Source organism: Lithobates pipiens, unplaced genomic scaffold (assembly GCF_037356315.1).
Source record: "Lithobates pipiens isolate NorthernLeopardFrog02 unplaced genomic scaffold, aLitPip1_a1.2 Scaffold_160, whole genome shotgun sequence".
NCBI classification, from domain to species: Eukaryota; Metazoa; Chordata; class Amphibia; order Anura; family Ranidae; genus Lithobates; species Lithobates pipiens.
In genome coordinates this window covers 1,470,114-1,492,614 of record NW_027507749.1, presented here as the reverse complement: position 1 = coordinate 1,492,614, position 22,501 = coordinate 1,470,114, and the positions used below count along the sequence as shown (strand labels likewise).

At 45.5% G+C, this 22,501-nt stretch overlaps 1 protein-coding gene across 1 annotated transcript in view; it reads left to right on the top strand.

The window, feature by feature from the left end:
- LOC143986462 (uncharacterized) overlaps positions 1–21,896 on the top strand; it is a 49,937-nt gene extending 28,041 nt beyond the window's left edge. Inside the window, exon 2 of the mRNA XM_077484807.1 lies at positions 20,705–21,896. Within this exon, the coding sequence (XP_077340933.1) occupies positions 20,705–21,597 (893 nt within the window). The 3' untranslated portion in view covers positions 21,598–21,896. The remainder of the gene's footprint in view (positions 1–20,704) is intronic.
- The last annotated feature ends 605 nt before the right edge of the window (positions 21,897–22,501 follow it).

Sequence of the window (22,501 nt, the reverse complement as noted above, 5' to 3'; positions counted from 1 at the left end):
TCGATCCCAAATTCACCTCATACATGTATTATGCTATTGTCCAGGTGGTGGGACTACGTGCTACCCCCTAATAATTACCCCGTGGCCGCAAATTCGACCTAAAGGTTTGCGAAATTCGCCTCCCATTGAAGTCAATGGAGCCCGCGGCGAACGGTCGTTTTCGCGAACGTTTGTGTCCGTTCGCGTTTCGCGTTCGCGAAACGTCCCGTCGGAAGTTCGTCCATCACTACTGAGCAAGATGATGAGAGAACATGGGATCTGCACAGATTATATCATTCAACTCAAACGAAATACCGTTAATGATTTTCGCACATCAGGATTAATTACTGGATCAAAAGCTAAGGTCGTCATTGTGTGCGGAACTTCCATAACTAACTTTTATAATTTTGTTTTTCGTTTATACTCTGGTGCAGAAAATATCACATTTATTTTCCCACCATCATGGATTAAGTTAACTGATTTATATTATTTTAAGTATACATTACTTAACCACAGCTTCATATTTGTGTGGCCGCGAGAAAAAAAACAAAACCTGGATGTTTATACCAAAGGTGTCACCTTCTCCAACTGCTTAACTGACCCCCTACTGGAAGATATTTGGGTTTTAGGGTTTAAATGCCTTTCCCCAAACTCACAAAAAAATCTCTATTTTCAAGAAAAATATAAAATGGATGTAAAACCTTGTACAGGTGTAAGAGATGTTTCAACTTTAATGTCTTCTCATACAACTCATCCCTCCTTTATATACACGGCTGTATATGTTCTGGCCCATGCTCTACATAGAATGTTCTTGAAGAAAAATAAATCCGAACAAAATGGATTCCAGCACAGAGTAAGTTGGATAATAATTGTGTATATTAAGGCCCATACATACGATCAGACTTTTTGACAACAAACATACAAATTAGCTCTTTTAAGGGAACATCTGACAATGTGTACGCTCCATCGGACAAAACTTTTTCGTTTTTCATCAGACTTTTGTTGGCTGTGCGAACGGACAAACTTTTCGACAACATAAGCCCGATGGAGCAAAATCCGATCGTGTGTACAGAAAACCATCAGACTTTACAAACACGCACGCTCAGAACCAATGCCAAAGATCAGACAACAATACAGAAGTTGACCAAAAATGGCAGTAAAGAGCAGAAAAATAACGTGATTTGGTGAAAGTTGGCTGAAAAAGTCAGATCGTGTGTATGCAATACAAGTTCACGGCCAACGTCCTTTGTACAGAAATCCACTGGAAAGTTTGTACAAAGTCCGATCGTGTGTATGAGGCTTATGAGGCTTAACTATGACATACCAAAATAACAAAAAAAGTGCTGTATAGACAACCAATAGCGAACTCCTTATAATTTATTATGCCGCGTACACACAATTGGATTTTCCGACGGGAAATGTTGGATGTGAGCTTGTTGGCGGTAAGTCCAATCGTGTGTATACTCCATCAAACATTTGCCAATAAGTGTTGGCTAGCATGCTCTCAAACTTTCTGCCAAATGTCTGTTGTCAGATTTTCCTATCTTGTGTACAAAAGTCCAAATTACAAACACGCATGCCCGGAATCAAGTACGAGCCTGAAGTGCTCGATCTTGTAAAACTAGCGTTGGTAATGGAGACATCACATCGATTCACCATACGTCTTGGACGTCACTACATTCGTAATTGTTGGCCAACATTTGTGTGACCGTGTGTAAGCAAGACAAGTTGGAGCCAACAACCTTCGAACAAAAATCCACGGTTTTGTTGTCGGAAAGTCTGATCATGTGTACGGGGCATTAGACAAACACAAAATTGTAAAAATCACTTGAAAGGGGTTGTAAAGGGAGAAGGTGCATTCTATGCATTAAGATAAAAAGCCTTCTGTGTGTAGCAGCCCTCTAATACTTACCTGAGCCCCATCTCTATGCAGCGATATCCACAAGTGCACGACTCTCCCTCCTCTTTGGCTGAGACACAGCAGTGGTGCCATTGGCTCCCACTGCTGTCAAAGTTAGTTAGCCAATGAAGAGAGAGAGAATGTGGGGTCAAAATGGGCACACGGAGCTGTAGCTTGGCTCGGGTGGTCCCATAGCAAGCTGCTTGACAGGAGGGAGGGGCCAGAGCACTGAAGCGGGACCCTAGAAGAGGAGGATCCAGACTGCCCTGTGCAAATCCAAATACACAGAGCAGGTAAGACTTTAGCATCACTTGAATATCCCGTGTCCCTCCCTTATAAAACAACTCCCATATCCCCAACTAACCCACCCCACAATGAAATCCCGTATTCAGATCAATTAATGTCCCCCATAAAGCAAAGTGATCCTCCCACCTGGATCTGGGACAGACGACCCTAAAAAGATCCCCCTAGATGGACCCTAACTAAATCACCTGCATGTTCATAGGGCATGAACCCCCGAGTCACGGTGCGGGATAACCTCCCGGGGGATCATGCATCTGGTCCACATTGCACCTTAACCTCTTCCCGCCCACTGGCCGTCAAATGACGGCTGGGCAGCACGGAGCTTGTTATGACGGCCCTCCAGAACGACCACTCTTTCGCGCACCCAGCACAGTGATCATGGCCGTGCCATGTCCTAGCAACCCCCGATCTGTGTAAAGAGCCACTGTGTCCAATCACAGCCAGTCACATGTAAACACAGAGGTGCCAGTAATCGTCACTCCTCGTCTCACACTGACAGAGTGTTAGGAGAGGAGAGCCGATCAGTGGCATCTCCTCACAGAGGACATCTAGGGATGTAATCGGTGCACTGATCATCAGGGTGTGTCTATGCTCTGGAGCTAAGTGGGCAGAGTTGTGACATCTCTAGACTCCCCGCCCAGCTCTACACTCCCCTTTGTCCAGACAGAGGCGCAAAGGAAGCAGAGCGCGCTCATGGCCTCCTGTGACTCCCACACATCTGTTCCACAACTACATAACTACACAACAATCTCCTACTGTAGTAATAACTCTGAGATGCTTAGAGAGGGATGATGATGATGCTTGCAAAGTACACTGAATGTCTCACTGAATACTAGTGCATGAGATAAGGAAATGAGCTGTCACTCACAGCAAGGGGGAAGAAGGACTAGCATGTCTTTGTCTGTCCGTTTTTATCTCACTGAAAGAAGATAAGAGGATTGCTCAGAGCTGGATTAACTCTTCATGGTAAGACTGGGCACAGATGACATGAAATCATATGCTGTACCAGGTACAAGCCTTAATGAAAAAAAATGTTGGGGGTTTACATCCAATGCATTAAGGTGAAAAACCTTATGTTCTGCAGCTGACAGGGGCAGATCCAGGAAGAGGGCAACGGGGCAATTGCCCCCCCCCCCCCCCAACAAATTAGTGATGGGCCGGCATAGGTGAGTGAGCGCGGCGGGTGGGCCAATCCAGTCAGGGGGTGAGTAAGCATGTGGGCGGGTCAGCGGGTGATTAAACAGTGGGTCAATCTGCAGGTGAGCTGGCGAACAGGACCGGTGGCAGGTGAGCAGGCGGGCTGGCCAATCAGCAGGCCAGTGGGCAGGGGAACAGAGATGACATCATCTCTCACCGCCCACCCTGCATTACTGCAGTTTCACCCTCACTGTGCAGCTGCGGGCAGCAAAAAGATTACATCATCTCTCTGCTGCCTGACTTCACTCTGGGACACAGCAAGTGACAATCCACACCTTAACCGGCAAGTGACACAGCAAGTGACAATTGTAGCAGACAAGTGACAATTCGCAATGTGTGGCAAGTGGCATGGCAGGTGACGTGACAAGTGATAATCCACAATGTGTGGCAGGGGATGTGGCAAGCGACAAGCATCAACGTGTGGCAAGTGACAATCTGCAACGTGTGGCACGTGACATGGCAAGTGACAATCAGCAATGTATGGCAAGTGACAATCCGCAATGTGTGGCAGGTGACATGACAAGTGACAATCTGCAACATGTGGCAGGTGACGTGACAATCCACAATGTGTGGCAGGTGACGTGAAAGGTGGCAATCCGCAACGTGTGTCAGAAGACGTGACAAGCGACAATCCGCAATGTGTGGCAGGTGACGTGGTAAGTGACAATCCACATCTGGTGGCATGTGATGTGGCAAGTGACAATCCACAAAGTTTGGCAGGTGAAGTGGCAAGTGACAAATGTGCAACATGTGGACTGGTATGATTCAGGAGAGTGGGGCACTCGCTCGTCCCTATCCTTTCCTGACCTGCCAGGCTGCGTGCTTGGATAAAGGCCTGGTATTGCTTGACTGCGAGTCAATTGAAATGTGATTTGACTATATATATATATATATATATATATATATATATATATATATATATATATATATAAATGTAATGTTTGCTGCAGCAGGTTCTATACGTGCTACAGATGTGCCACTTTAAAGGCAGACTAAGGGGACCCTCCAGGTGCTATATTTAAAGGATTTTTTTTCATTTTTATTGTTGCACTTTAAGCATCATTAAAATCTCTGCCCCTGAAAAAAATGATTGTTTAAAAAATGTTTTTTTTTGCATTGATACATACCCAGGCTCCCATAACACTTTTATGGCCAATTACTTTAGATTTTTTCTGTTTCACTCCCATAGACTTCAATGGGGTTCGCCGTTCAGGTTAGAACTTTTTCCCTGTTCGGGAGTTCTGCTGTGGGGGGGGGGGGGGGTGTTCGGACCATTTCTAATAGTAATGTTTGTTCTTCTGTTTTCCATGAAAAGCTGCACAAGTATGTGAGAAACGTTCATTACACCGACCCAGATGATGGCGAGATCTACTTTAATGAGAGAAGAGAAATTCCAACCGATCTTTTTTTACAAAGCTGGATTTCTTTTACCAATGCACCTCCTTTATTAAAAACAATCGCCACCATTCAAAGCCCAGATTATGTTCCCAAACAATTTCCCAAAATGAGTGATCCTATTTTCTGGAGAAAAGGAAAAGTAAGAAATCCCTTTATTTTCTGTTTATATTGTTTTTGATTTTAGAGATTTTCTGGTCTTAATTTAAGAAATGCTTGCCAGTGTGCCAATGTGCCTCTCCATGTATGGGGTCATTTTTGAAGCCACTGAAGATTTTTTGATTGTAAACAATTGGTGTACATAAAGGTTCTTTATTTTCTATGTGAATATGTATGTGTTGTGGAATAAAGTTGTCAGAGGAGGTACCGGAGAGAATGTAAATCTCTGACATAAATGACATAGGTGTGCACCCAAAGCTCAGACACATACTGTATGTGTATGCATGTGTATATATACTGACAGTGTCAGTAGTGCAATGGATGGTGTCAGTAGGGTAGAGATTGAAGTCAGTAAGGCAGTGGGTGGTATAAGTTGTTTTTATTTTTATTATTTTACTTTTTATTATTTTTTACAATTTAAAAAAATAAATAAATTGGGAGCCCTGTTAGGGTTTTTTTATGTGAAATATCAGGGGTCTAAACAGGGGGAATCTGCACCACACTGGGTGAATAGGGTGTGCTCAGGAACACCCGGGACACCCTGTGCGCATGCCTATTTAGACATGGAATATAATTATTACAGGAAATAGCAGCACTGAAATCAGCAGAATAATAATTAAACATTCAATGGTGGAATCGAGAAATTCAGGATGTCCTTATAATGTGTCCTCTGCACTACATGAAAAAGATATATAGAAAGAAACAAAAGGTGTCTATCTGGTTGCCTCTTTGTGTTTTCCATGTTATTGTTGAAAGTAAATCCCATTAGAACATTCAGAGCTTCTAGAGGTGTCTCCTGGATAAATGGTGCCTGATCTAATGTCACCAAACAGGAACACCTCTGCTAATTGGTGACAGATTATATACAGGGACATTAGTAGGTGTGAAAGTTGTGGGATATTATTAGAAGTGACAGTCGGGGGGTATTATTAGGTGTGACAATTGTGAGATATTAGGTGTGACAGTTGAGGGGAACTATTAGCAGTGACAGTTGGTGGATAGTATTAGTTGTGAGATATCATTAGGTGTGACAGCTGTGAGATATTATTAGGTGTGACAGTTGTGAGATATTATTAGGTGTGACAGTTGTGAGATATTATTAGGTGTGACAGTTGTGAGATATTATTAGGGGTGACAGTTGTGGGATATTATTAGGCGTGACAGTTCTGAGATATTATTAGGTGTGACAGTTGTGGGGAACTATTAGGGGTGACCATTGTGGGATATTATTAGGAGTGAGATTGCCAATCATTTCAAAAACAAAATCAACACAATTTGTGATGAGATATCTAGTGTCCTGCTTTCTGCCCCAACCAACACACCAGGTCCAACACCACAATCAATACTTTCTTCCTTTAACCATGTTACCGCTGAGGAAGTTGCTAAACTCCTTTCCATGGCCCACCTCACCACCAGTCTGCTGGACCTTGTCCCCTCACAATTACTGCACCCACCCTCCTACTCTATCCTAAAATCTGTAACCCACATCTTCAACCTCTCCCTCTCCTCCGGCACCTTTCCCTCTCCACTCAAACGTGCATTGGTTACCCCCATACTTAAAAAAACCCTCACTGGAACCCACCTATATGAATAATTTAAGACCCATTTCCCTGCTCCCATTTGCCTCCATGCTTCTTGAATGCCTTGTCCACAACCTTGTGAGTTGCTACCTCACGTTCAACAAACTTTTCCATCCCCTACATTCCGGCTTCCGTCCACAACATTTCACTGAAACTGCCCTACTAAAACTCACCAATGACCTACCAAATGCTAAAATCAATGACTAGTACTCCATACTCATACTTATACTCTTGGACCTTTCTGCTGCCTTTGACACAGTTGACCACCCATTCCTCCTCAATAAACTACACTCCCTCTGCCTCCCTGACTGCTTTTTGCATCTCTCACCATTATCTACCATCTCTACCAACTCTCACCATATCCACCAACTCTCCTCATCTCCCCCGCTCCTCTTCCTTTTTCTATTGGGGTATCCTAAAGCTCCGTCCTTGGGCCCTTTTTATTATCTCTCTACACATCTTACCTGGGCTAGTTACTAACCTCCCATGGCTTCCAATACCACCTCTATTCTGTCGACAACCAGATCTATATCTCGACTCCTCAATCTCCTCATGTATCACAAATTTGCTGAGCAAAGTATCAATATGGATGTCACACCACATCTTGAAATATTTCCTCAACCCTGATGCCCCACCGCCAGGCACCAGGGGAGCCATGACAGCTGGAAGGCTCCACTGTAGGGTGAGTGCGGACCTGGGTGAGCCCACCTGCACCCCTCCCAAAATCCTCCAGCACCAGCCACCACTGGAGTTTCCTAAATATTTAATGCCTACCATTTCCCAGACATATGGGTAGGGGGTTCAGAGAGATTCTGTTGTGGGAAAATGTTTTAGACCTGGGATATGTGATTTAGTTTCATTGAACTTATAATAGGAAATGTCACAAAAAGCACAGAGCATACAGAACATTGGACAGTTGTGAAGGTAACATCTAGATAGCATGGAGATCCCATTATCAGCAAACAAGCACATGTTTATGTTCCCTATCCCCCATTTTTATGTCTAATAACCCTGATAAATAATGGTAATGGTTCAATTTTTATAGCAAATATAATATGTGAGAGGGGTAACCCCGTTTCATAAGCAGGACAATTTGACTTTCTTTGGGCTGTTGACACACCACGTGGATGCCGTTTTTCATTTGTTACTTGTACCACAGGTCCTTATACAGCCTTATAACAATTTTTGTCCTGTCTTACTGGATCCCTCTGTGTGCCCCTGCTGAATGTCCCATCTTATTTTCAGCTCCCAGACTGAGCATGTCCTTTGGTGCCCCTCTATGTCATTTGGCCTATTTGTGAACATTCTTCTGGTTTTGTTACTCTTTAGACTTCTATGTTGGTGTATACATTGGATGTTATTGTCTCCTGATGAAGTGAACATTGTTTCATGAAACGTGTTGAGATATATTCCAACATTTACCTATCTGTGTCTTTATGTGTAATGTTGCCTATATGTGGAAATATACATCAATTGATATGTGTTTTTTTTTCTCATTTTTATACCATAATATATGTACTGTTCATATTGTTTATTTTTAAATTGAATATGAAATCAAAATTTTATGTAATGAGGCATTCATTTTTTTCCTTGGAGCAAATTTAACAAAAGTCCCATGGGCATTTTTTTCTTTAAATTAAACAATACATCCATCTGCTGTGAAAAAGAAAAAAAGCAGCCTCAAGAACAGATCAGGTCTGAAACAAGTGAATGTTGTGGTTTGAGAACCCTAAACCTAAAACCCTACAAACATAAAATACAAAAGCAATATTTTTTTTTTTAGGAAAACCCTAAAACACCCCCGAATAGGGATGAGCTTGGTGTTCGAGTCGAACACATGTTCGACTCGAACATCAGCTGTTTGCACGTTCGGCGAATACCGAACGTTATGGGCTGTTCATGCCAAATTCGTGTGGCACTCATGGCCCACAATGCACTGCGCCATTGCAGTGCATTGCTGGCTTATGATTGGCCAAGCATGCACTGTGACCCCGCATGCTTGGCCAATCACAGCGCCGGCAGCGAGGAGAGCCATGATTGGCCACAGGCAGGATGCCTGTGGCCAATTATAGCTCAGCCTGTGTAGTATACGCCCCACACTATATAATTCCGCCAGCGCGGCAGCCTTGTGTAATGTTCCGGCGTCTGCAGGAGTTAGTGGGTGTTGTCTGTGTGCCTTCAGTGCAGTATACATCTGTATCTACATATATTGCTCTTCTCTAATTGAGCCATCAGCCATCTGCAGAAGTTTGTGGGTGTTGTCTGTGTGCCTTCAGCACAATATACACCTGTATCTACCTATATTGCTCTTCTGTAATTGAGCCATCAGTGTGTGTTGTGTGCCTCCAGCACAGTACAATATACACTTGTATCTACCCTTTATTGCTGGTGTTCTATAATAAAGGCATCTGTAGGAGTTAGTTGGTGTTGTGTGCCTCCAGCACAGCACAATATACACCTATATCTACTCTTTATTGCTGGTGTTCTATAATAACGGCATTAGCAGGAGTTAGTGGGTGTTTTGTGCCTCCAGCACAATATTCACTACCCAATTGCTGGTTTTCCCATCTCCCTGCAGGCCATTACCATGTCTGGAAGGCCAACAAGGAGAAGCAGACAGGCACGAGCCAATAAAAGAGGGCAAGCAGGCTCTGTGTCTAGAGACAACAGTGCTGGTCGTGGATGCAGTACATTGTCATCAGCACGTGGCCATGGGACACGCTTGTCCTTATTTTCGACAGCAGGACGTGTTGAGCCGCATCATGCCGAAGACTTGGCAGAGTAGATGACCAAGCCCTCTTCATCCTCCTCATCTTCTCTCACCCAGGCTCAGGGTACTAGCAAAGCAGCTGCCAATGCATCCTCTTCCCTCGTCTCAATGTCATCGTCAGTGACTCCTTACCTAGACCCACCACATCCTCCTGAGGAGTCCCCCGAACTCTTTGAGCACAGTGTTGGGTACATGCTCCAGGAGGATACCCAGTGTTTTTTAGGATCTGATGATGATACTCAGCTAGAGGAAGGCAGTAGCGTGAGCGCAGAGAGAGGGGATGCTCAAGAAGCACAGCAATCTAGCAGTCATGTTCCACAAGCTGCAGCATACTGCCAGGTTTGCTCCAGTGATGAAGAGGTAGGGGATGATGAGGGCATTGACTCCAAGTGGGTGCCTGGTAGGAGAGAGCAGGAGGAGGAGGAGGAGGCACATCTCCAATGAGGCAGGATGCCCTCTGGGGACCAGCTTAGGGGCAGCACACCAACTGAATCACACCGCAGAGCTCCGCCTGTGCAGGGCGCTACCTCTGCGTGTTATTTTAAAAGTTCTTTGGTGTGGGCCTTTTTTGAGACGAGTGCATCAGATCGCACCGCTACTATTTGCAACATATGTCTCAAGCGTATCTCGTGTGGCCAAAACATCAGCCGATTGGGCACCACATGCTGGACCAGACATATGTTGACCTGCCATGCAGCTCGTTGGCAAGCTTACCTCAAAGACCCACACCAAAGAACAAAGCGGACCTCTCCTTGCTTCTCATCAGCCGGGATCTCCAACCCCACTAGACCTTCAGTCCTCTCTGAAACCTGCACTGAGTGGAATGAAGCTGTAGAATTAGGTGTGTCACAGGAAAGTACTTGCGGGCACTCTGCTAGCAGTACACCCACGTACGATTGTAGCAGGCAAATTTCCCTGCCCCAGCTGCTGGACCATAGAAATAAGTTCACTCCCAGCCATTCACATGCCCAGCAGTTGAATGCTAGCTTGGCTAAATTGCTAGCACTTCAACTGCTACCTTTTCAGTTGGTAGACTCGGCCCCCTTCCGTGAGTTTGTGCAATGTGCGGTTCCTCAGTGGCAGGTCCCCAAACACCACTTTTTCTCACAGAAGGCGATTCCGGCTCTCTACCGGCATGTGGAAGGCAATGTCCTTGCCTCGCTGGACAGGGCGGTCAGCGGTAAGATGCATATTACCGCTGACTCATGGTCCAGCAGGCATGGACAGGGAGGTTACCAGTCTTTCACGGCCCATTGGGTCACTCTTCTGGCAGCTGGGAAGGATGCAGGACAAGGTGCAGTAGTGTTGGAGGTTGTTCCGCCACCACGCCTCCAAAATGCTTCTATTGGTTGTGTCACACCTCTCTCCTCCACCCCCTCCTCTTCTTCTTCCTCCATGGCCTCTTCCAGTGCTCAGTCCTTGGAACCAGCGGTGCTCTGTAGGCGTTCAAGGGGCTATGCAAGTACGCAGGCAAAATGATGCCATGCCGTGCTTGTGCTGGTTTGTTTGGGGGACAGGAGCCACAATGGGGCAGATATTTTGTCAGCTCTGCAGGGGCAGGCCAAGAGGTGGTTGACGCCACACCAGCTTAAGCCAGGATTGGTGGTTTGCAACAATGGCACCATCCTCCTCGCCGCCCTCCGACAGGGACAACTGACCCATGTGCCCTGTGTGGCTCACGTCCTTTACCTGGTGGTGCAGCGGTTCTTGGGCAGGTACCCGGGCTTACAGCATGTCCTGGAGCAGGCCAGGAAAGTCTGTGTGCATTTCCGCAGATCATTTAATGCCTGTGCTCGGCTGGCTGAGCTCCAAAAGGAGTTGAACCTGCCCAAGAACCGCCTTATATGTGACATGCCCACCAGGTGGAACTCAACGTTGGCCATGCTGCAGCGGCTGCACACGCAGCAGAGAGCCATCAATGAGTACCTGTGCGACTACGGCACCAGGACAGGGTCAGGTGAGCTCGGTTTTTTCTCACCACACCAGTGGGGCATGATCAGGGATGCATGCACTGTCTTGTCACTGTTTGAGGAGGCCACAAGGATGGTGAGTAGTGACAGTGCATGCATCAGTGGCACTGTACCTCTTGTCTACCTGTTGGAGCATACGCTGCGTGGAATAATGGACAGGGCACTTGAGGCAGAACAGAGGCAGGAAGAGGAGGACTTCCTTACCTCTCAAGGCCCCCTTTATCCAGACAGTGTTCCTGCTGTCCCACTCATCACACAGGAAGAGGAGGAGGAGGAGGAGGAGGAGGAGGAGGAGGATGATTGTGTCAGCATGAAGGTGGAGCCTGGCACTCAGCATCAGGAGCAGCATTCTTGAAGGGATGATTTACAGTCCCAAGAAACCCGTGGACTTGTACGTAGCTGGGAGGAGGTGGCTGCGGATCATGTTGTCTTTAGTGACCCAGCGGACTCCGGACCGAATGCCTCAGCTAACCTACTGTGCATGGCCTCCCTGATCCTGCAAAGCCTGCGGAAGGACCCTCGTATTCTTCGGATCAAGGAGAAGGACCATTACTGGCTGGCCACTTTCCTTGATCCACGGTACAAGGGTAAGGTTGCCGACCTTATCTTGCCGTCGCAGAGGGAGCAGAGGATGAGACATCTCCGGGAGGCCTTGCAGAAAGGTCTGTGCAACGTGTTCCCAGAAACTGGGAGGTTACAAACTCCTGGTCCTGGACAACCTATTGCTGAGGCATCGGTCAGAAGAAGCAGTGGAGTAGGTGGCAGTCTGACTGATGCGTTCAGACAATTTTTTAGTCCGCGGCCCCAAGGTATGATCGGTTCCAGCAACCATCGCCAGCGTCTGATTTACATGGTGCAGGAATACCTAGGGGCAAGGCCAGACTTGGACACCTTTCCCACCGAAAATCCTCTGGCTTACTGGGTCTTGAGGATGGATCACTGGCCAGAGCTTTCACAGTATGCAATTGAGCTACTGGCCTGTCCTGCTCCCAGCGTTCTTTCGGAACGCACCTTCAGTGCTGCTGGTGGCTTTGTAACTGATCACAGGGTGTGCCTGTCCACCGACTGGGTTGATCGACTGACCTTCATAAAGATGAATCAGTCTTGTATCACCACCAGCTACCAAGCACCTGAAGCTGATGTAACCAAATATTTTTTTTTTTAAATATCACATCCCTTCAAGACTGCCTATGCTGATGCTGAGTGACTGTCCTGTTATGTTGACTGTCTATCCTCTTCCTCCGCTGATATCTTGGAAGAACATTTTTGATTCTGGGTGATGCCACCAGCCCAATTTTTCAGCCCCTGTTTAACAGGGGCGTGTAATTACAATTTTTGATGCAATGGTTTGCAGCAGGGCTTATTCCTGCACTACAAATAGAGTATATGGGAGAGGTTGCAGTGTTGTGGCACCAGCGCCACCAGCCCAATTTTTCAGCCCCTGTTTAACAGGGGCGGGTAATTACAATTTTTGATGCAATGCTTTGCAGCAGTGCTCATTCCTGCAATCCAGCTAGAGTATCTGGGAGAGGTTGCAGTGTTGTGGCAACAGCAAACAGTGCCTAAGGCCCAATTTTTCAGCCCCTGTTTAACAGGGGCATCTAATTACAATTCTTGGTATAATATTTCACAACAGGGCCCGTTCCTGCGCCCACCAAGAGTAGCTGTGAGTACTTACAGTGTTGTGGCACCAGTACCACTACCACAACCACCAAAGGCCCTATTTTTCTACCAGTGTTCAACAATGGCATGTAATTACAATTCTTGATATAATTGTTCACAGCAGGGCTCCCCAACGCCTACCAAGAGTCATTTTGAGGGCTTACAGTGTTGTGGCAACACCAACACCTTAGGCGCACATTTGTGCAGAGCATATAGGCAGGCCCCTACTTTCAAACATCCAACTTACAAACGTCTACTACTTGCAAACAGAAGGAGACAACAGGAAGTGAGATGAAAAAAGACGGTTAGCCAAAAAAATTATACAGGGGTGATAACCCTTCCCTATGTTTTCCAAAAAGCTTAAAAATAGATTTTTTGACTGGAGCTACACTTTAAAAATGTACCAGTTGAAAATTACAAACAGATTCAACTTAACACAACAAACCTGCACAGTCCCTGTCTTGTTTGCACCGCCTGTATACTCCTGTTCTGAGTATATAGGGCCTGGGGGCACCACACCTTTCCTTTTTTTAATATGGGTACGGGGTTCCCCATAATATCCGTACAAGACCCAAAGGGGCTGGTAATGGGTAGGGGGGATACCTATGCCATTTTTCTCAGATTTTCATCCGTATTGCCGGAACCAAAGATTACATTAAAACCGCAAGCAGTTTTAAATTACTTTTTTTCCGTTAAATGTCATTTTGTGCAGGGACTGTTTTAAACACGGGAAACACGTGCCACTTCACAAACATACTATAGACACCCCCCAGGCATGATATTTAAAGGAATATTTCATTTTTTTTTTCACTTTAATCGTCATTAAAGCGGAGGTCCACCCTAAAGTGGACCTTCCGCTCATCGGAACCCTCCCCCCCTCCGGTGCCACAATCGTCACCTTTCAGGGGGGAGGGGGGTGCAGTTACCTGGATAATCCAGGTAACTGCACCCACTTCCGGGACAGCTCTCTACGGAAAGGGGCGTAACTTACACCCCTTTCCGCAAGTGCCCGCCCCTTCCCGCAAGTGCCCCGCTGCCTGCTGGGAAACACACAGCTCCCAGAGGCAGCGGGGAGCGTCCTTATTGCGCAGCGCAATTCGCGCATGCGCAGTAGGGAACCGGGAAATTAAGCCGAAAGGCTCCATTTCCTGATTCCCATACCCAAGATGGCGGCAGCAGGACCCGACAGACGACTTAGCGATCAGCTTCGGGTGCCGACATCGCGGGCGCGCTGGACAGGTAAGTGTCACTATTTTAAAAGTCAGCAGCTGCAGTATTTGTAGCTGCTGGCTTTTAAAAAAAAAAAAAATGCGGAGTCCTGGTAGACTCCCGCTTTAAAATCAGTGCTCCAGAAAAAACGGTTGTTTTTAAAAACATTTTAGGAATTGACCCATGTCCCCTGGGGCAGGAGCCAGGTCCCCAAACCCTTTTTAGGACAATATTTTGCATATTAGCCATTATAATTAGCACTTTTTATTTAGAACGTTCAAGTCCCATAGACTTCAATGGGGTTCTAAAGTTCGCACAAATTTTAGGTCCGTTCAAAAGTGCTGGTGTGAACCGAACTGGGGAGTGTTCGGCTCATCCCTAACCCCGAACCAAAGCCATCTAATTTTAAAGAAAAGCCTTGCAAAAAAGTAGCTTAACCTAAAATAGAGGCCCTAACAGCATGCAATATAAATCAATAGAAAAAAAAAAAAATAAGCTGCGCTACAAAATTTCATACAATTGAGTCCATAAAAACCCACATGATGCCAGGGAGATCAAGGAGATATAAATGCTGTAGTCACTGGTTAATAAACACCACAGTGTGCATGCACAAACATATAAAGTGCCTGATCACCATAGCTGTAGATTCTGCTTACCAAATGGCAAGCATTAAAGGCAAGTGGCTTGAACCCAGCCTGGGCCTTTAAGCTTACAGGTGACCACAACACAGAGGTTATATCGGGTGATACTGCTCACTTCATCCGTCCCAATGTCCGTGAGCTCTCCTTGAATGCTCAGGAAAAGAGAAGGGCTACCATAGTGTAGTATATTCAAAACTTAATGAATTTATTAAATAAATGTTGCACGTGCAATTACATGGTAAGTTAAATGCGTAAAAAGAAATTGCCGGCCGGCATACACAAACGAAGCCCGTCCTCCTAGTCGGCTAGCATGGTGACATCGCTACGTGCCTTCCTCCAGATGCGTTTTGTCATCAACAGACGTTATCAATGGGGAACCAATAATGGGGGACCAATAAATCAATAAACACCCTAAATGGATGAAAATCCTGAAAAACTGACTCCTGAATGGATCTCAGACCTGAAGAAATCACAGTGAACTCATGGTGGAGGCAAACATGAACCTCATTGTATTTGTAGTACCTGTGTCTATAGCTTCATGAGATATGGTGGACTTTTAAAAATAATAATAATAATATTTGATTTCAGATTCCGATATCTCGGTGCTCAGATTCCTGTTTACCTGGCAGCAGAAAAAAGTTTGGATCTTCGAATCATAAATGTTGCTATGAGTGTGCCCCATGTCCGGAAGGAGAGATCTCCAACATTTCAGGTAGAGTTTATATTTATTAGTAGGGTATAAGGGAAGGGTATCACTGAGGGTAAAGTGTATGTCAGTGAATAAGATATATGAAGAACATCTCTGCAATGTGTGCACATTTCCCCATGTTTTATCATTTTAAAGACCCTGCAAGTACCGAAGTATACCAGTTGATCCCGCCAGAAATTCACTCAGCTTGTTGTAAGCTGACATACACATAGGATTTTTTGAACTGAAATCAAAAGAAACGGTGTCAGCCCTGTCCAGCTCTATTTTGCTACTACTATATACACATTATATTTAAAGTTGACCTCTCATAGCCCCACAGTCAGTTCCTAAAATGTACAGCAACACAACATTTTATTTAACCCTAAAGTTCTACATTTAGCATAAACAAGCCATCCTTGAGCTCCAGTCAGTGACTTTGCTTAGGTTAAGATGCTCTCATCAGTCTGCCTCGGGCAGGAGGAAGCATTTCCTCAGTCTCCTCTCCACAAATGATCAAACTGCAACATTGTAACTTTGTAACTTGAGCTCTTAATTCCATCCTCTATAACAAGGGTCTCCAAACTTTCTGCACAAAGGGTCAGTGTACTGTCCTTCAGACTTTAGGGGGGCTGTATTGTGCCCACTGGGAGTAGAAAATGTCCTGACGACAGTGGAAAAAACAACGCACCAATTGTTGGTGTCATTGGGATGAATTATGTCCTTTCATTGGAGTTGTGGGGCTCAATTGTTAGTGTTATTTCACTTTAACCCTTTTGCTGCCAGGTCCGTACACCATACGGACCTCATTCCTCATTCTGCTATACGCTCATGGTAACTTCAGTACATTCAGTCATTTTTCTTTCCTGGCAGACTCCATGGCAGCAACGTGTGGGTTAAGTCCCACCTCTACTACCCTATAGGACACTACTCCCATAAATCTTTGCTCCCTGCCCACGGCCATGTTCGATAACTAGCCTACTCCAGCCATTTGGGGGGGAACTCCTGCTGCCATGGAGTCCATCAGGAAAGGAAAATTCCGATAAGTATTTTGATAAGAATTTTCCATTTTCCTCACAGACTCCGTGGCAGCAATGTGTGGGAAATAACTTGCCATACACACTCGGGTGGGCACAAATGCTGAACAAAAAAGATTTATTTAACATTGTCAACCAACAGAACTTTAAAACCAAAATTTACAGAAGATAAAGTTGCTGGCTCAATACAATAATGAGACATAAAAGTATGTTGTTGACATGGAAGCTGCTCTGCAGATAACTTCAGGCGCAATATAACGTGAAGGCGCCCAAGAGGTAGAGAGACTTCTCGTAGAATGCGCTGTAACCGCCTCAGGAGGAGCCAAGACCTTCTCTTTGTAAGCCCATTGGACAGCTTGAACCACTCATGCCACGATGGATCTGACAGAAGCCCCAAGGCCCTTGTTTTTTCCATGGAATAGAACAAAGAGGTAGTCCGATTGTTGAAAAGAAGCTGTAACCTCCAAGTATCGCTTCAAGGTAACTCCCATATCGAGTGGATGTGGTTCTAGACTTCCAGCAGAATTAAAAGTAGGTAGCATGATATCCTAGTTTTCGTGGAACACTGAAGTAACCTTGGGATTTGTCCCTAGAATTGGAATTAGGACCACCCTGTCTGGAAAAAATGTGAGAAAGGGCTCTTTTGACCCTAGAGACTGGATTTCAGAGACTCTCTTTGCCAAAGATATGGCTACTAAAAAAGAAGTCTTGAGGGTCAGTTCTCTGACTGAAAGTGGCTTGTCCAGTTGTGAGAAGAAGTCAAGGACTAGTGGTAGATCCCACTTGGGGAATCTAGGTTCCCTCTGTGGTCTGAGCCTGACTGCTCCCTTGAAGAATTGTTGGACCAAAGGATGTTTGGCCCAAGACACCCCAGAAAAGGCTGAAATTGCTGAAACTTGAACACAAAGAGCGCTAACAGATCAGAAGACATCTAATCCAGTTTACAAGAAACTTAAAACATCCTGAACTGTCGGATTACTGCCAGAGTTGGACCTGGAGGATATGTGGTTTGTGAATCTAGCCCAAATCCCCTCATATACCCGATTGGTACTTCTTCTCCTCGCACTTATGAGAGTAGAAATGACCTCCTTGGGGCATCCCATAGCCTCTAAACTTCCCCCCTCAAAAACCAGACCCTCAGGTGCAGATGAGCCAGGCAGGGATGTAACTGTGAGCCTTGAGACAGAAGATCAGATCTGAGTGGTAAGGGGATCGGATCCATGACACTGAGAAGCATTAGCAGGGGAAACCAGGGCCTGTTGTGCCAGTAAGGTATTATGGCTATCACTTCTGCTGCTTCCGACCTGAGTCTCCATAGAAACTGGAGAATAATGGGGGTTGGTGGAACCTCCATCACTCCGTCAGGGCATCTACCCCATAGGCCTGAGGATCCCGGAACCTCGAATACTACCTTGCCAGTTTCTTGTTGCAAGGGGAGGCAAATAGGTCAACTTCTGAGGAGATCCCCAAGGTCAAAATCCAACTGAATACTTCCTCGTGAAGATACCATTCGTTGTTGTCTAAAAGGACTCGAGATAGGAAGTCTGCCCGGACATTCTGCGCCCCTGGTACATAGGTTGCTGTTATATTGATCAGGTTCTTCTCAGACCAAGTCATAATTGGCTCTACCTCCTGAAGCAGAGACAGGCTCTGAGTACCTCCTTGTCTTCTTCTGTACGCCACTGCCGTCATGTTGTCTAGCCTGAGTAGAACAGAGGCTCCAGATATCAGATGACGAAAAGCTAGCAGCGCATGGAATGCTGCCCTCAATTCTAGAATGTTCGACATCGTTCTCCTGAAAGGAAAGTCCCAGGTGCCCTGTTCCACTTCTGTCAAACAGTGAGTGCCCCAACCCTTGTTGCTGGCATCCATTGTTATCGGTACCCATGAGACAGGAAGAATGGAATGACATTTCTACAGATTTTCCAGCTGGAGCCACCAGGGAAGGGAGTTTCTCAAGAAGTGATGCGAATGATCTGAGTCTTGCTGCCTAGACATTGATGAAGAAACCCTTTTTGGAAGGGTCTCATCTTCCATTGAGCCCACTTCACCATTGAAATGGTAGCCACCATAGTACTGATGATCCCCAGACACTGGAGAGCCTGGAGATGGGAAGCAGAAAGAGCTGGACGAATTATGTCCTGAATTACTGAAACCTTCTCTTCGGGTAGCAAGATGGTGCCTTTCACTGCATTGAAGAGGGCTCCTAGAAATACAAGAGGACATCTCTGCAATACATGAACATTTCTCTGTGTTTTACGCCTATAAAAACCCAATAGTAAATCACCTGTTGATCTTCCAGAAATGTACTCTGCTTTTAAAGTTAATCTAATGCCGCGTACACACGATCTGACTTTCCGACGGGAAATGTTGGATGTGAACTTGTTGGCTGAAAGTCCGACCATGTGTACGCTCCATCGAACATTTGTTGTCAGACTTTCCACCAACAAATGCTGGATAGTGAGTTCTCAAATTTCTGGGAACAAAACTTTGTTGTCGGACTTTCCAAACGTGTGTACACAAGTCCATCGCACAAATGTTCATGCATGCTCGGAATCAAGTACGAACCGGAAGCACTCTGTAATGGAGATATCACATGACTATTGAACTTCCTTTTTACCGGCTCGCAGTACATCTTGTACGTCACTATGTTCGAAATGTTTGGCCAACATTTGTGTGACCGTGTGTATGCAAGACAAGTTGGAGCCAACAACCTTCAAACAAGATTCCACGGTTTTGTTGTTGGAATGTTCAATCGTGTGTACGGGGCATAAAGGTTTTAGTTTTGTTAACTTACCTGCTCTGTGTAATGGTTTTGTACAGAGCAGCTCTGCTCCTCTTCTTTTTTAAGTCCCCCACTGGTGGTCCTAGATCCTTCTCCCTGCCGAGTGCCTTCAATAGCCAATGGCTCCTGATGCTGTGGGAGCCAACACTTTGTGATGTCAGCTATGTCCAGAGCTTCTTTGTGATCTCTTCTCTTTTGCTAAACGACTCAAACCATCTCCCTAATCTATTCTTCGCAACATGGAGACTAATCACTCTGTAGACTCAGAACTAGAATGGCTAATTAGATTAGGCTGAGATAACACAGGATCGTGATCAACAGTTTTTGCAATTATTGAACAGATATAACAAAATGTTTCCCGTGGTATATTTAACAGACTAAAATGTAGCAAAGCATTGTCAGGGTTTTCAGGCAATTTAAACTGAAATTCCCCATTATCACATTTCTTGTGCTTTTCTTTTTACTCTTTATTGTGTCTTTATGACACCAACATTTTTTTTATTAATTTTTTTAGACAGTCTCTACGTATAAGAGTTAGACTGTGTGATAGATTAACAAAATTTATTATTTTTTTCCTTTAAGCCCAGTAAACATGGGCTGAATGTCAGGTATTCGGCCTGTGTGTAAGGCAGCCGGTCTGACAGAAGCAGGCATGAAAAAGGTCTGCCGATCGGCTCCCGATCAGGGCACCAAGCTAACGGCTAAATGAGTGTTCTGGCGGGGCTGGCCATCCCCCTGTCAGAACACAAAAGCTCAGCAGAAGAGATTGCTGTACTAACATTACATTGTTAAAGAGGAAGTAAACCCTGATGGGTTTACTTCCTCTTTGATTCCCTGCAAAGGCAAAGCATAATGGACTACTAGGCATCGCATAGTAGTCCATTATGTGTCACTTACCTGACACAGGAGCCAGCGAAGTCACCGCTGTCCCCTGTAGTCCGGCGCATCCATCTTCTCGGTGGGGTCTCGCAGCTTCGCCGCTGTCATTCGGCGAAGCCGCGATGATGTCACTCCCGTGCATGCACACGGGAGCCGACACGCGTGGCATCTTCGTCGTTGACGATGCCGCGCTCAGTGCGCCTGCGCGCCGCTGTCTACGGCGCATGCGCCATAGACAGCGGTGCCTGTCTTCGGGCAAATATCTCCTAAACCGTATAGGTTTAGGAGAAATTTCTTGGACCTACAGGTAAGCCTTAATCTAGGCTTACCTGTAGGTCAAAGTGTGTTGTAAGGGTTTACAACCACTTTAATAGTTGCTCCTTCAGAGCTCTATATTTTTTTTTGTTCATTCAACCCGCTGTATGTACCAGGCTTAAGTCTCCCCAAATGCATTGATGGAAATCCCATCAAGCTGTAAGACAACACAAGACAATTCATTTTCTCAGAAGCTCTGCCCCCAATGCTCATTGTGTTTGTATTGTTCTTCCTACAGACAGTGAAAACTGCATGAAATGTCCTGATGATGAATGGCCAAATGAGAAGAAGGATCGGTGTCTTCCAAGAGTGGTGGAATTTCTCTCCTACACTGATGATCCCATTGTTGTAGTATTTTCAGCTGTCTCCATCCTCTCTTTTCTTCTGACTGGTTTAATATTGAGGATATTTATATATTACCAGGACACCCCCATTGTTAAAGCTAATAACCGGAACCTGAGCTATCTTCTTCTGGTCTCCATCATGCTGAGCTTCCTCTGTGTCTTCTTGTTCCTCGGCCATCCAGTAGATGTGACCTGCATGTTGCGTGTGACCTCCTTTGGTGTCATCTTCTCAGTTGCCGTCTCTTCTCTGCTTGCCAAAAGTATCATGGTGTGTATTGCCTTTAAAGCCACCAGACCTGGGAGTCACTGGAGGAAATGGATGGGAGCCAAACTGCCCAATTCTATCATTTGTGTCTTCTCACTGGTTCAAGTCAAAATCTGTGTCACTTGGTTGTCTATTTCTCCTCCCTTCCAGGATCGGGACACCCACTCTTATCAGGGGAAGGTCATCATTCAGTGTAATGAGGGTTCAGTTATCGGCTTCTACTCTGTCCTGGGATATATGGGGCTTCTGGCAGCTGTGAGTTTCATTATCGCTTTTTTAGCCAGGACATTACCGGACAGTTTTAATGAGACCAAGTACATCACCTTCAGCATGCTGGTGTTCTGCAGTGTCTGGATTGCCATGATCCCGGCCTATCTGAGCACCAGAGGGAAATACATGGTGGGTGTGGAGGTTTTTGCTATAATGGCCTCAAGTTCTGGACTTCTTGGTTGTATATTTTTTCCAAAATGTTACGTAATTCTATTCAGACCCGACCTGAATACAAAGACAGTTATCCGCTAATATGTATGGAGCAACACTGGGTTACCAGTAGTTATAGCATTATCTCTATTATTGTTAATTTTAGTATTATACTGGTGTATTGAGAATGAACATTGTTAAAGCTAAGCTCCAAGCTCCTTCAGAAAACAATAAAAGTCAGCAGCTACAAGTACTATATCTTATACTTGTAGTCTGAGTCTTCGGTTGTGATAACACCGTAACCCTAACTACCAAGGCCTGTGGTGTGCCTCAGTCTCGCTGAACGGTACGCCTAAAAGAGGGCATACCCCGAATAAGAGTAAAAGATAAGTGTCGTGAAATTAAATGACAAAGGAAAAAGGGGGAATGGGAGGGTGGGGAACCAGAGCCGAGCCGACGAGGGACCTGTAGGAAGGAGGAGGGATATATACCCCTCAAACTCCTCCTACAAATCCAGGCCGGCCTCCGGCCAGCCTTCAGACTTGTAGTCTGAGTCTACGGTTGTGATAACACCTTAACCCTAACTACCAAGACCTGTGGTGTGCCTCGGTCTCGCTGAACGGTACGCCTAAAAGAGGGCAAAAGACACAAGATAGGTAAAGTATGAAGCTTTAATGATACAAATAATAATCAATCCAACAACGTAACAAACGCCCTACTAACCTCCGTGTGAGGTTCGGGAATGTACCTGCTATAGCAGGATGACCTCCAACGACCCATATGCTTAATGATGTAAGACGGGACCCCTTGTTTAGAAGCCGCTGACGCTGCCCCGATCCTAAAAGAATGCCCAGAAAAACACCTTGGGTCTACATCCAACCTGGCAAGTAAAATCCTTACATAGGCAATGAACTGTTTGGAATTAATGGGATGCGTGGGAAACGGGAGTAGAGGCCCATGAACCGGAGTTGCTATAAATAGATTGCAAAGTGCGTCGAGAACTTCC